Source organism: Eurytemora carolleeae, unplaced genomic scaffold, assembly GCF_000591075.1.
Source record: "Eurytemora carolleeae unplaced genomic scaffold, Eaff_2.0 scaffold592, whole genome shotgun sequence".
NCBI lineage: Eukaryota > Metazoa > Arthropoda > Copepoda > Calanoida > Temoridae > Eurytemora > Eurytemora carolleeae.
In genome coordinates this window covers 243,411-259,431 of record NW_019397035.1, presented here as the reverse complement: position 1 = coordinate 259,431, position 16,021 = coordinate 243,411, and the positions used below count along the sequence as shown (strand labels likewise).

Below are 16,021 nucleotides of genomic sequence, written 5' to 3'. Positions count from 1 at the left end.
CACAGCTGTTCATCCGTAAAACACGACCTACATTAAATATAAAATCCGCGAAATACATAATTGCAAAAAATACGCTAAGATTAATATATTTAAATCTATCGTTATTGTATCGCCTACAACTTAATTTGCAGTTTTGATTCTATGATCAATATTTCATATCGAGTTTAGGACTGGTCACGACAGCTGTTTTTCGTCCTTAAAGTGGTTGCGTAAAAACGCCAACTGTTTCTGGTCTCTAGGTAGGACAGCTGCAAAACCAAGCTGTCTTCATACAGTTGATATAAAATCATTCAAAGTTAAAAGAAATGTCTTCGATTGATAATATACAACTTAAAATAATAATGAGTATAATTTAATAATAATAATAATAATAATGAAGGAAAAGAACAAGAACTAGAACTTAATATGTGCATAAACAAGAACAATCAGGAACAACGACTAGGACAACAACAACAACTATAACGACAACAACAACAACAACAACAACAACTATAACGACAACAACAACAACAACAACAACAACTATAACGACAACAACAACAACAACATTAATAGTAACAATATAACAACATTTATTTTTATTTATCTGTTTTCGTCGGTAGATTTTCAAAAAAGAATTTGTATGAAAACTTTTCTCTGTCTATTTCTAGTTTAAATGTTGACCAGCTATAAACCTTCCACTACCACTAAACCTACTTGAAAATGCAGGATCTGTTTATTCGTGCTTATTTGATAAAAAAAAACTGACAAATAAAAAAAGGCAAAATTTATATAACTATTTAGGAAAAGGGAAGAATTAAAGTTAAATTTACATAATAGGATTAATGGTAAAGGTAGAATGAATAGTAGAGGATGAATGGTATGAGTAGTATGAATAATACAGAATGCATGGTATGGTTAGGATGGATAAAAGAGGATGAATGGTATGGTAGAGGATGACTGGTATGAGTAGGATGAATAGAAGAGGATGAATGGTGTGGGTAGAATGAATAGTAGAGGATGAATGGTATGAGTAGGATGAATGGTATGGGTAGGATGAATAGTAGAGGATGTATGAGATGATAGATATTGAATGTGAATGAATGTTTACAAATGATTTCTAAAAGACCATTCTTAAGAAAATTCCGAGGAAAACGGAGAGATCGATAACTCAGAGAGTCAGAGATAGAGAGGATTACAGAGAGCTCAGAGCCAGAGATAGAGAGGATAAAAGATTACAGAGAGCTCAGAGCCAGAGATAGAGAGGATAAAAGATTACATAGAGCTCAGAGCCAGAGGTTGGAGGATAAAAGATTACAGAGAGCCCAGAGCCAGAGGTTGAGGGATAAAGATTATAAAGAGCTCAGAGTCAGATGCAGAGAGGATAAATATTACAGAGAGCTCAGAGTCAGAGGCAGAGAGGGTAAAGATTACAAAGAGCTCAGAGTCAGAGGCACAGCGGATAAAAGGTTACAGAGAGCTCAGAGCCAGGGGTAGAGAGGATAAAGATTACAGAGAGCTCAGAGTCAGAGAAAGAGAGGATAAAGCTCACAGAGAGCTAAGAGTAAGAGATATAGATTATAGAATATAACGGAGAGCTCAGAATCAGGCAGAGAGGATAAAGATAACAGAGAGCTCAGAGCCAGAGGTAAAGAGGATAAAAAATTACATAGAGCTCAGAGTCAGAGATAGAGATTATAAAATATTACGGAGAGCTCAGAATCAGAGGTATAGAGTATAAAGATTACAGAGAGCTCAGAGTCAGAGATTGATTATATAGAATATTACGGAGGGCTCAGAATCAGAGATAGAGAGGATAAAAGATTATAGAGAGCTCAGAGTCAGAGATAGAGTATATAGAATATTACGGAGAGCTCAGAATCAAAGATAGAGAGGATAAAAGATTATATAGAGCTAAGAGCCAGAGGCAGAGAGGTAGAGATGATAAAAGTTAACAGAGATTAGGTTAAAAATTTGGCTTGTCTGTCTGTTTGTTTGTTTGTTTGTTTGTTTGTTTGTATCCAATAAACTTCAAAACGGCTGAACCGATCGGGCCCAAATTTTTTGTGGGACATCACGAGACCGTCGGGAAGGTTTATGAATGATAACAAATTTTAAAAAATGTGTTTTAAAGGTTTTTAATTTGTAAAAAAATTTAAATTCTTGAAAATCCGCGAATTTTTTTTTAAATCCGCAAAATTTGTTTCTTCTTTGTTTTATAATGTAAACAAAAAAAACATGTTCACAATTTAAATAGAAGATGGGGGCGAAGCGCCCTAAAAGCCTAATAACTTAAAAATGGCTTACATTAGAACGCTCAAATTTCTTCGCTTGTTAACTTCATATTTGTGAACAATTTTTTTGTTTGCATAGGGTAAGGGTGAAGACTGACGAACGATCAAACGGCTGGTCCGTGTTTCAAAAAATCAAACATCATCAATGACCTTTTAATCAATTACTGCAGACCATAAAACCTTTTATTTGGAAGGCCTTTAATATTTGTCAAAAGTAAAAATAAACACTGTACTTCTTTGATGAGCTGGCCTTGAAAAGTTGGACTAGGGACATGTTTCTTTGCACACCCCTCTCTTAACTCTAAGAGCTGCAAAATCACGGGGGGGTCTGTAATAATTCCAAAAGAGGAATTTGTATCCAGGGTGGGATAAAATGCAATTTTTGATTTATTTCTTCATTCTTTAGAAAATTTCATAAACCGCTCCTTGCCTTGATAGCATTTTGTATTCAAGGATCTTAAATAATAACGTAATCAGTCCCTGAATTACTCAATATATAATTGGTAAATGACATCGCATGGAAGTATATTTTTAGAAAGATTAGAAAAAATTAAATGTTATAAGAGAGACAAATCTAGATATATAACATCCATTATTTCACAGTATTACTAATTACTATCCAGTTAATGGTGAGTTAACCAGTATGTCACAGTATTACTAATTACTATCCAGTTAATGGTGACTTACCCAGTATTTCACTGTATTACTAATTACTATCCAGTTAATGGTGAGTTATCCAGTATTTCACAGTATTACTAATTACTATCCAGTTAATGGTGAGTTACCCAGTATTTCACAGTATTACTAATAACTATCCAGCTAATGGTGACTTACCCAGTATTTCACAGTATTACTAATTACTATCCAGTTAATGGTGAGTTAACCAGTATTTCACAGTATTACTAATTAATATCCAGCTAATGGTGAGTTACCCAGTATTTCACAGTATTACTAATTACTATCCAGTTAATGGTGAGTTACCCAGTTTTCTAGATTTTTGGATCTAGGTTCTAGATTTTAGGATCTGGGTTTTCTAGATTTTAGGATCTAGGTTCTAGATTTTAGGATCTAGGGTCTAGATTTTAGGATCTAGTTTTTCTAGATTTTAGGATCTTGGTTCTAGATTTTAGGATCTAGGTTATCTAGATTTTAGGATCTAGTCTTTCTAGAATTTAGGATCTTGGTTCTAGATTTTAGGATCTAGGTTCTAGATTTTAGGATCTAGGTTCTAGATTTATAGGATAGGTTCTAGATTTTAGGATCTAGGTTCTAAATTTATAGGATAGGTTCTGATATATATTTCCCCCATTTTCATTAACAACATTTTTATCTTTACATAATGTATTTACTTGGTCAAGGTATTCATTTGTGGTTCTAACTTTATAAAAACCTTTTTTAAATATTGCGTATAGATTCACGCAACCTCTCTCTCTCTCTCAAATTAATTTCAATATTTATATACTTAATCACACAACCTCGTACAGGGCAAGTAAAAATGTATCTAGAAAAATGTACAATTTACATGTATGAAATAGGTGTTAATTAGAATTATATGCTCGTTACTGAAAGTTTTTTAGGGCTAACAGGGGGGGGGGGGGCAGAACCCCCCCTTACACAGCAATAAGCACTTATTTTACCTTAAATTTGATCGCATCGGGGGCTCACACCCTGTGCCTCCCCTGACCTGATTTTTTTTACCAGTTCTTTGTTTATTTAATATTTATTTCGTTATTACAAGATACAGTGGGCCACATTAAACTGTGGAATAGGAATATGATTGTTGGAATAATATTTTGATTTTAAAAATCCATTTTACTTAATAAGCTACTGATCAAACGGTTAATACTTTATGAAAACAAATATAATACACACTCATGAAATTTCTTAAATGTCCATTTTACTTAATAAGCTACTGATCAATCGGTTAATACTTTATGAAAACAAATTTAATACACATACATACAATTTCTTAAATGTCCATTTTGCTTAATAAGCTACTGATCAAACTGTTAATACTTTATAAAAACAAATTTAATACAGTGAAACCCTTAATAACGAATACATTGAAAGAATTCATCAAATGTCGTATTCTTCACTTTCTGATAATGGAATGTTGATATTTAGTTCCTGCATATTCATGGATATTTATTTATTTTCGCAATTATTGAAATTTATGTAATATTGTATAAAACTCATTGAAAAATTGTCAAGACGACATTGGATAAATTCTTCCGATGTATTCGTATTAAGGGTTTCACTGTACACACTCATGAAATTTCTTAAATGTCCATTTTACTTAATAAGCTAATGATCAAACTGATACTTTATGAAAACAAATTTAATACACACTCATGAAAGTTTTAAATGGCTTTTTTTGATTTTACTGTTTTTTGGGGTCATTCTGTCACTGTCGTGGAATCACGATATAATGAAAAATTCACTGCGCATTTGTTGCCTTTATTTTTTTTTTTACTTTCAGACTAAAAACAATTTCTGTCAAATTTTGTGCTTTCTGAAACGGATGCATATTTTGCTTTTCAAATTTTAGCCATACAAAAATTTTTAAAAAAAGAATGCTGTTAAAGTGATGGGAGTCTTATTTTAGGAAATGACCACAGTCTATATAATTATGCTTTTTTTTAAATGTAAAAATTAGAGTAAACTATCATATTTAATTGTTTCAATGTTTAAAATAAATATAATGCTAACTCAGTGAAATAAAAACTAACTCCTCATCATAAATTGAAAGCTTTGAGTTCTTCAAATCAAAACACCATAAGAAAATAGGTACGGGGTGCTCCAAAGAGACCCCAAATTAAAAAAGTAGTGTGCTCGATTTTTGCATCTTTATCTATACAATAAGTTGAGGATGAAAAAGTTTTATAAAATTCGCAAATCTACTACTCATCTTCCTTATGTTTTTTTAACAGGGTGTCCCGCGAAACATGACAGTTGGTGAATAGCTTAAAATGTCTTCTTCCATAATTTTATAGTTTTTTATATGTTTGTTATACTAAAGTAAAATTGATTTCACAGTAAAATATATATGAATTAAACATGTTTTTAAAGAAATAAACTGCAAAAAGTCTCTAATATCTAATACGGTATGTGGAAGAAGACATTCAAAACTATTCACCAACCGTCATGTTTCGTGGGACACTCTGTATCTATCTGAAATATTCCTTTAACGGAGAAAATCAAAATTTAAAAAAAATCATTTTTTAATGCGAAGCCATGGATATTTTATTTATACTTAACTCCTTGACTCCGTTTCATACAAAAATTCAAAGTGTGACAGAGAAATCCATATTTTATTATATGAAATTTATGATCATCATTTTTGATTGCGGTTTCTCACAATAGCGACAAGTAAGGAGAAACTTTCCACTTTCTTGAAGACTTTGAACATACATATAATGAAAATTAAGTCATTTAACTATTATTTCTATCAGATATTTCTTGACAGAGAATTAAAAAAACGCCCTCCACTAACCAAGATTTGTCTATCTCAGTACAGTATTGAAAATTCAACTAATTTCTGTATTTCAAATGAATTTCATCTATTTTGTCGCTTTCAAACCATTACTAATACTAAATTATGACTAAACTCTGTTTTTATAAAGCTGAGTCATATGAAAATGCGACATTTTTTATCTATATTTACAGTTAGTCCTTCTAAACATAGGAACTTTAAAAAATCATGTTACATATTAAATAATCATAAAAAACTTTGCAAGAATATTTTTTTTAGAATGAGCCCGCCACAAACCAAGAATTGTCTATCTCTGTACAGTAATGAAAATTCTACTAATTTCTGTATTTCAAATGAATTTCATCTATTTTGTCGCTTTCAAACCATTACTAAATTATGAGTCATGAGAAAAGTCGACATTTTTAATCTATATTTACAGCGAGTCCTTCTAAACATAAAAAAATCATATTACATAATAAATAATCATATATGAATATTAAATGAGCCTTCTTAATGTTTTTTTTCAAAGAGCGCATATTGAGTATTCAAGTCGGTGGTCGTCTTTTAATTTTCATACTTTGTGGAACCCCATTCCTAAAGTTTATAATTTACCCCAAATGTAAATTCATACTTTTACTAAAAAGGTATGAACAGAAAACATTGTAAACTGATGTATATATTATCAAAACTCAAAAATAGTCTTTAAATCTTTATTTTTTATTATTTATAATATATTTATAATATTTGTAATTTTGACGAGACCTACAAGATTCAAGATTGCACAGTGCGAAGGGATAAACCGATCGTGCGAATAGTGTCCTTTTATGCTTAAAATGAGCAGGTACGGTTATATAGATCACAGTTTAGTATACACGGCCTAGGGGGGGGGGGGCACCACACATCCAGCCCCCCCGGGGGATCCACTTATCACAGACTTTTAAGTATCAAAGGTTCAAAGTTTAAAAGCTCGGGAAACCATTTTTGATTTGGGAAAAAGTGGACTTTTCTGCCGGAACGGCACAACTCGGAATCGGCCATCTGGCCGGTATTGGTCCGCAGGACGAAAACCGACAGCTAGGATGGCCGGCGTCGGAGCTGACCGAACCAGCAATCCATTTCTAGGCCGCGCATTGGAACATGTTATCCTCGGGAAAAGCTTTCATAACTTCGTCCGCCGAAATCGGCGACAGTTTCCAGGATATATCGTCAAAACTGTTCTGTGTTAAATCTACTTCCGTTAAGTCCGGGCCAACAGCCGGCCACAGGCCGCCGGATTCACTGAAAGAATTATTGTTCATGGGATCAAGTTCGTTCTGTGATGTAAGAGAAAGGACGGATGACCAATTGATTCCTCTGTCCTCCTCCCCCTCCGACTCTGAACTAGAAAGCTGGGTCTGACGAAAGGCCGAGTTAAAATCCTTCAAAGGAGCTTCAAAGCTCTCCGAGTTAAAGGAGTTCTCTCTGTAAGGATTTGGAGTAGGGGGTGGGACGAATGACTGTTGAGCAGGAGACCAATATGTCTGCTCTTGTTCCTGTTCTTGATGATATGCTGCTGCTTCATGCTGACGCTGTTCACAGTTTGATTCCTCTTCAATATATCGGAGCATGTTACAAATGAGAACAGAGCGACGGAGTGAGGAATCGGATCTTTGCCGGGCCATGTGGAGTTTATGTAAGCTAAGACTAAGCATATCACTTCTTTTCTGGCGGTAGCAGGAGGCGGAGCATCCCCGGGGCGGAGACATATGGGCGTGTTCACAAGGCGGAGTAGGGTTGGGCGGGCGGTGGGGCGGAGAAGGTCGGCAGGCGGGGATAGGACGCCTTGGCGCTAGTATTGTTGGTTTAGGTTGGAGTACTGGAGTTACAGGTATATGATGATGATTCATGGTTCCAAGCTGAAGATAAGATTTTCCGTTTTCATCACATTCGATCCTTTGATTGCTATGCTCTAGAAACTGGTAGGTGGAGACCAGAGGGGGTGTGGTAGTTGTATTGCTAACACCAGAGGATGTCCAGAACCGATCAAAATGACTTTTGGGTGGAGTGTCAAACATAGAACTTTCGTCGTCAGAGTCACTCTCGTCGTCCTGGTGCCCAAACTCCCGAATTTGTCCAAGTTCGTATATAGAAGGGAGGTCTTGGTGTTCAACGACCACCTTAGGACTTAGTTCGGCTTTCTTATCAGCCCGGGCAGCAAGCAATGTCTTGGCTAGGATTGAGTCAAAGTTCTGGTTCTCCGTGATGGTCTTTAAGCAGACAAGGTTCTCCTTGTTCTCATTCTCATCCTCCTTCATGGAGTTGAGAGGATGGATGATGGGATCCTCGAGACTGCTCGGAGGCCGGGAATCCTCCGCTAATTCCTTAAAACTACATATTTTCTTTGTAGGGATATCCTCAGGATCCTCTAGCCTCCGCTTGGCGGTAGGAACCTGGTGGATATCCTCCTCTCGTAGGGGGGATACAGGGGATACTGTATCCAAGGGGAAATCATTGGTCCTGGGTGGGGAAAACTGAATGGATTGAGCTGATTCTTCATCTAGTTTAACCTCAACAGGTTCAGGTCGTTTCTTAGGAGCAGTGCAGGGAACCTGTTCACCTACCTCCATCTTTCTCTTCAGACCAACGGTCATCTAAACAAGCAAAATAAAATAAAAATATTTTAAGGAAGAACATGAGTTTTCTAAATCTAATTTAAAAACATAAGTAGTATTTATCAATAATTGATTAAAACTTATTTAATTATTAATTTTGAGAAGAATTCATATAAAATGATCTTAAACTTTAAAATTGAGAAAAATGCATGAAAAGTGTGCAAAAATGCGCAAAAAAAATCAACTGTTGAACAGAGAAAAAACTAAATTTATATCAAAATCAAATTTGGTTTCTGAATGACGTGACTTCTTTACTTCCAGGTTTTATCAGAGAATTCTCCAACATAGTTCTTGTATCTTTAATGAAAAAATTATTTATAAGAAAAGTAAATTATGAGAGAGAGAAGAGAGAGAGCATGCTAAGAGAGAAAATATAACGTGAAAGGAAAATTTTCAGTCTTGGTCAACATTATATTTTTTTATTTTTTTATTAGGTTACCTGGAATTCTTGAATTTGTGATTGTGGGGGCATTATTAGTATTTCTTGCTTCCTCTCCCTCACTACCTAAAATATAAAAACATTAAAAATTCCATATTTTTAGTTTTTTTTGTAGATTTCATCCATTATGAATCAGGGGGTTCAATATGAAAATTTGAAAGATATTCGCGGATTTTCGCGTTAGAATTCGGAGATTTGCTTGGGTTAGGGCAGTGCATTATGCCTGCTGGTTAAATGACAGAGTGTTAAAGGCGGTAAATGTATTTAAATAATATCGAGGTTTCGTGACCAGGGTTTCCAGCTTTCTCAGTTTTATTCAGTTTAGTGTGTAGCAGGGACCGCCTGCCCTCCCCCAGCTAGGGGCAATTCAGAACAGTCGGTGGGGACCGAAATTCCGCCCCTTTAGAAAAATTACACTTTTACAAAAACACTTTGTTTACTTTCATTTGCTTGTATTTTTCATATGAAAACTTTTAAAAACTATTTTAAGACATAAGTTTTTCATCATATGACTAAATATTTGTTGTGGATCTTAGTAAAAATATGAAGTAATTCTGAAAATATTACATTCTAAAGTTTTTTCATCATAAAAATTTGTTCGCCCCTTTCTCTCTCTCTTTCTCTACTTTCTGTCGTAATTTCATCGGGCCGCGCACAAGATTTGGTAGGGACCCTCGGCAGTTTTTATAATGAAATAGGGACACACAGCTAAAAATATTTAGGTATTTTAAAAATGAAAACGATAATAAAGAAAATATTGAATTAAAACAAATAAAAATGAAGATAAAAATTAAATATTAATGCCTCGAAAGAAATATTTTTATTTTCAAAATGTTCCGTTTCTCCGTTAACTCTCTCACGACATGAAAGCTGAAATAGTATTTTAAACTTTGAGGAAAATGTCGTGGACTCCGGAAATATATGCTAACCGTTGTCCAGACACCAACCCCCCGGGTAGGCAATATGTTACGGAGAAAACCAAATATATGTCGGACAATTCAAATCGATACACACATAAACATTCAACACCTGAATATATAGATGCAATGTTTCGTAAATATGCTAGAAAAACATAAATAAGGAAAACCAAATTTATTGCTAAAAATATTTGATAAAATCAAATTTGTTGTAAAAAACTTAGGTTCATTTTTTCAATTGTTTTTTTCTGTATTTTTAGAGTAGAAGTGTATTTGAAAGTTTATTATCAGAACATTCGCTGTATTCAAATCATCCAAAAAGTGTTCGAATATATATAGGCAGATCAAAAGTTGTGTTAAAATGTGTTTAAGGTTTTAAAAATTGTTTAAGATTTACATCAGACGGTGTTATAGAATGTGTTTTAATATGTTCAGCGATTTAAGTTCCTTAATTATGTAATCTTGTGCGGCTAAAAAAAGGAACAATTGTTTGTTAATGCAATCTTCTTATAGCAGTATGTTCACTCATTCAGTAAACTGTGTGTTCGTATGTTCAGCATACGTACGTGTTCAATGCAATTGTGTTTATAATTTCAGTAAATTTGTGTTCATGTGATCAGTGTTCAACATACACTAAAGTGTACAGTGCAATGTTCAATTTCATTTGTACAGTATACAATGTGTTCGGCGCATGCAGTGTATTTATGTGTTCTGTGTTGAGTATATTTGATGTGTTTAGTACAATTTTTGCTTATGTGAATTTGTGTTCATATGCTTAGCACATTGTGTTCATGTGTTCAGTGTTCATAGCAGCATTTGTTTAGACTATGCATGATGATATTGTATATAAAGTATATGTATAGTGTATGTACGTCCTTGTAAGGAATGCATGTTTAAACTCCGCCTTGTAAGCGTAATACAGCAACTACCCTCAACATACATATATATATATATTTTTTAAGTAAAAATGTTCAGAAAGTATATCTTAATTTTAAAAAATGTTTATTTCATATTGCAAAGTATGTAAATTTCACCCCCCCCCCCTAATAATTATCCACGTACAAAGACGACAACTAATTCCCGGATATATATTTGTGAGAAATAAATGCATATATTGCAAGCTTCAGTTGCCTTGGAATCGAACTAATGCCTGAAATACCGGTTTCTTAGAAAAATCAAGATTTGAAATTTCAGTCCGGATTATTCCGAACGAATGTTTGAAACAGGAGGAGGGGGTATGAGAACGAACATTTCGATATTTCTAACACGAACATTTCGTTATTTCCGTGCATAAATTTAGTCGGCTCTGTGAAGCTTGAAAAATATCGTCTCCCCCTACGGCATTACTGTTGCCGGCTCGGGCCGCGCCAACAAGCCGAGGTCTAGGGAGAGAGTGAGTGGGCCGATTAGCCAAGGCCGGCGGACCGGGTCGGTGTGCCTCTTTGTAAGATCTAGTCGATTGCTCCACTCATCTGGAATGTTGGAGCGGCCGACTAGAGTCGTTATCTAGAGAGTATAGAGGGGAAGGCAGGGTCGGCCGACAGGGGCATTATAAACAGGGATCAAGGTTTTTTTTAAACAAATGCAAAAGTTTAAATAGAAAACTGCATTTGAGTCAATTTTAATAAAAAATAAAATTGTTCACTCAAAAATAACTTTATATTTTTTCCCCTGTAACCGGGCCGGTACTATCAATATAGCAGCTGTGCAGCACTCTATCCCAGCCAAGGCTACACATACACGCACCCAATCTCTCACACAAAATATAAAATGAAAAGGAAGGGAAAAAATTAATTTAAACATCTACTGCTTTAAACCCCCAAATCCGCCAAACTCAAGACCGATAAACTTCGCAGGTTGATGGAAAACATTTGAAAAATACGCAATAACTGGTTTCTGTTGTTTTGAATCCTACCTCGAGCAACAGATATGAGAAAGAAAGGGTTCGTATTCCGAATAAGCTTATCCAAATTATGGCGAAATACCACCCATGATGATGACGCAACAGATAGGCCTACACTACGCATTCTTTACACATTCCTTAAAGACGCAGAAAAACTTGGAATACGGTAAAATATACGTATTGTTGATATAAAAAGGGGCATTGCAGATGAAAGGATTGGGGGGGGGGGATTAATTTGCAGTATTAAAAAATGAGTTATATGTTGAATTAAACCTAAGATTATTATTTCCGATTCCTTTTTATAATTCTAGAGAAAAATAATCCTAAAAATGATTACATAAAGAATGAAAAATAGCAAAAAATAGTAAATTTTATTATTTTTGATAATTTTTCAAAAGTTGACTTATTTTTTTTTTTAATTATGACTAATTCTTTCTCTAGAATTCATGTGTTAAAATGAAAAATATCTATTTTTCCATTTTAAAAATAAGATTTTAAAGTCAATGGCAAGACACAAATCCGAATATTATTTTTATAATAATAATAATAATNTAATAATAATAATAATAATAATAATAATAATAATAATAATAATAATAATAATAATAATAATAATAATAATAATAATAATAATAATAATAATAATAATAATAATAATAATAATAATAATAATAATAATAATAATAATAATAATAATAATAATAATAATAATAATAATAATAATAATAATAATAATAATAATAATAATAATAATAATAATAATAATAATAATAATAATAATAATAATAATAATAATAATAATAATAATAATAATAATAATAATAATAATAATAATAATAATAATAATAATAATAATAATAATAATAATAATAATAATAATAATAATAATAATAATAATAATAATAATAATAATAATAATAATAATAATAATAATAATAATAATAATAATAATAATAATAATAATAATAATAATAATAATAATAATAATAATAATAATAATAATAATAATAATAATAATAATAATAATAATAATAATAATAATAATAATAATAATAATAATAATAAGAATAATAATACTAATAATAATAATAATAATAAAAATAATATAATGAAGCTAGTAATAAAGTATTACAGCTTTCCCCGTCTCAGTTTTTGCTTCACCATTAATTTGGCCTCCACCATGCTGCCTCACGCAACCATAGCCTCATAGAGGCCGTACACCGACCCTAATGTACAGCAATGTACAGTGAATCCTAAACTGTAAAGTGTACGGTTGACTTTCTGTGTAAGCGCGTCACACACAAAAATTAGAAAAAAAGGGTTAAAACTTAAAATAAAAAACTGAACTTTCTTTTTTTAACCTAAAACACACATGTACACTGTAGTCAATTGAGGTGTGCAATGTATGTACAGTGTACATTAACACGGTAAATAATTATGTACGATTGGTTACAATTTACTGCCAAACCTCGATTTATGTACATGTGGGTTTAAGTGAAAAAGAAAATACCCCCCCNCCCCCCCGACCCACCAGCACAAAATAATTCCGTATTCTGATTAGGGGACATTAGGCCGAACAAAGAAAGAGTTGTGAGCTATGTCGTCTTTTCTTTCGAGGATTTCGAGGCCGGGAGAAGCAACAATTTATTCGTATATTTATAATAGGGACAAGGGAACCAAGGGTAGATATAAACACGCAACGTTTTTCAGAGGTAAATATAATTTTTAATACCTTATTTTTTTCAAATAATTAAAAAGGCCCACAGAAATAAAAAAAATTATTGACTAACACACTTTCTACAGAAAAATTTAAATGAACAAATAATAATTTAATAATTATTTTGAAATAAAACGCGAAAAATTATTTAATGAAGAAAAAATCGCAATATTATACATAATTAACGATTTTTATAGAATCATGCATTTCTTAAAAATTCAATGAAATCTTTATTAAATTAAAACCCGTATAAATATATCATCATTATATTATATATAATGTATATTGAAGTTATATTACAGATAGCACCCAGCTAAGGTATTTTCAAGCTGTGAACTCAGTTAACGTGTGGTATATCCCCAATTTGTGACGTCAGACCCCCCTCCCCCTTCCCCCAATCAAAGCAGGGCATCGTGGGGGGAGGGGGGAGTTGATCAGACAACACTAATTGCGAAAGTCATTATGGCCATTTCACACGATGACGTCATGACGCGTTTTGTGCGTACAACAGCTGATTGAGCTGGCTGGAACAATTAGAGTTGAGATAAATTGAGTATAGTTGAGTTGTCAAATATTTGCGTCTAAAAACCAAGGAGGGGAAACCCTTGTAGCTATATATCTAGGCCACTAGCCGGCTTAAATTTGCATAACTCTGAATGGAGGTCTTAATATTTACTTTCTGGAAATTTACTATATGTTAGTGTACATGTATATCATGCCAGTGCACATTTTCATAATACTTATCACGTTCCAAACGTTTGCGTAAAACAAACAATTTTTATGGATATTTTAAAACACAAAAATTTAAATATAAAAATTCAAAAACCTAAAAATAATAAACCTAGGAGAGGGCGAGAGCAAAGGAAAAATATAAGATATGAAAGGGAAAAAGGAATATAAAAAAGCAAGTCAAAAATGGTAAAAATAATTAACAACAAAACAGTCATATTAGTGGAATAGTTAAGAATGAAGAAACAGTAAAGAATAAAGGAACAGGAAAGAATAAAGGAATAGTAAAGAATAAAGAAACTGAAAAGAATAAAGGAACAGTAAAGAATAAAGGAATAGTAAAGAATAAAGGAACAGTGAAGAATAACGGAACAGTAAAGAATATAAAGGAACAGAAAAGAATAAAGGAATAGTAAAGAATAAAGGAATAGTAAAGAATAAAGGTACAGTAAAGAATAAAGGAATAGTAAAGAATGAAGAAACAGTAAAGGATGAAGGAACAGTAAAGAATAGTAAAGGAATAGTAAAGAATAAAGGAATAGTAAAGAATAAAGGAACAGTAAAGAATAAAGGAACAGTATAGAATAAAGGAATGGTAAAGAATAAAGGAAAAGTAAAGAATAAAGGAATAGTAAAGAATAAAGGAATAGTAAAGAATAAAGGAACAGAAAAGAATAAAGGAATAGTAAAGAATAAAGGAACAGTAAAGAATAAAGGAACAGTAAAGAATAAAGGAACAGTAAAGAATAAAGGAATAGTAAAGAAGAAAGGAACTTAACAGTAAAGAAGTATTGAAAACGAACGAAATAAATATTTAAAAAAAATATAAAATTCTGAACAAAACACTCTATTCGTAAAGAGATACTATAACAGGCCTTATATGAAGAAACAGTGTTTCAAATATATAATAACCCCCCCTACAACACACGAACCGTATTTTGAATCTGAACTCGTAAATGTCGTGATGTGTATTGTGTACGCATGGGGTGGGTTACGCAATTGTATGAATCTGCCAATTCGTAGACAACAATATGTTGACTCAAGTTACATATTCAATATTTCATCAAGTTCATTCATCCCACCAGGAGAAACCACATCAAGCTTTAAACAATTTTGTCAATTTTGACATGGGTGATGTACACTTTATTCAAAATGCGCATGAGTTGTTTTTAAGATTAGTGCTAAAAAATAATAATACTATAGTGCAAACAGCTAATTTGGATATATTTCAGAAAAATGAGTCGAAAATTCGAAAATGCATGATATGAACTTAATAATTGAAAATTAAAATTAAATCTATCTTTTTCTAAGTATGTTATTAGATCGTGAAAAATCGAAAATAGTTATAATCGAAAAATAATTATTGTAGCTGGTTAGTAATTATTTAGCAGGTTACTAATTTCTTATGATAAATCTTTTAAAAGTTTTCACTTAAACACATTTACAAATGATTTTAACTTTATACTTTAAGGATGGGTTAAACATAAGATTTAAAACTTTAAAATTCATTTACGCTAAAGAGAGATGATAGTTACAGTGCAATTTCAGGTGTAAAGCTAAAGCAATACCCTAAACCAAGCAATAAACCGCGAAAATTATTCTAAGTCCACTTTTCTCTGGGACTTTGCAAGTTTTACAAAACAATAACAAACAAATAATGCGCGAAATACAATGATTATTAATGAAAAATGTACTTACCATAACCTCAGTCATCACTTTACATTACAGGCGTCCGCGTAAATTGCGTAAAATCTGATTGTGTACACAAAAATCTGTGAAAAGTTCAGAGTACACTCACAACATAGGTCCGTCTAGCAAGCGGGTTGAATCAGTAATAACGCCGAATGGTGAGGCGTGCCGGGCCCGAGGGAGAGCGCTCGCTGCGAGGGCCCGCACACTGTTCAGGGAAATGCCAGCTAC

At 32.7% G+C, this 16,021-nt stretch overlaps 1 protein-coding gene across 1 annotated transcript; it reads right to left on the bottom strand.

Moving 5' to 3' along the window:
* Positions 1-6,441: 6,441 nt before the first annotated feature.
* Positions 6,442-15,954, bottom strand: LOC111711305 (uncharacterized). Its single transcript, XM_023485630.1, has 3 exons — positions 15,800-15,954; positions 8,836-8,901; positions 6,442-8,375 (listed from the first exon to the last, which is right to left on the bottom strand). The coding sequence occupies exons 1-3, from the start codon at positions 15,812-15,814 to the stop codon at positions 6,864-6,866; spliced, it is 1,593 nt and encodes a 530-aa protein (XP_023341398.1). The 5' UTR covers positions 15,815-15,954; the 3' UTR covers positions 6,442-6,863.
* Positions 15,955-16,021: the final 67 nt, after the last annotated feature.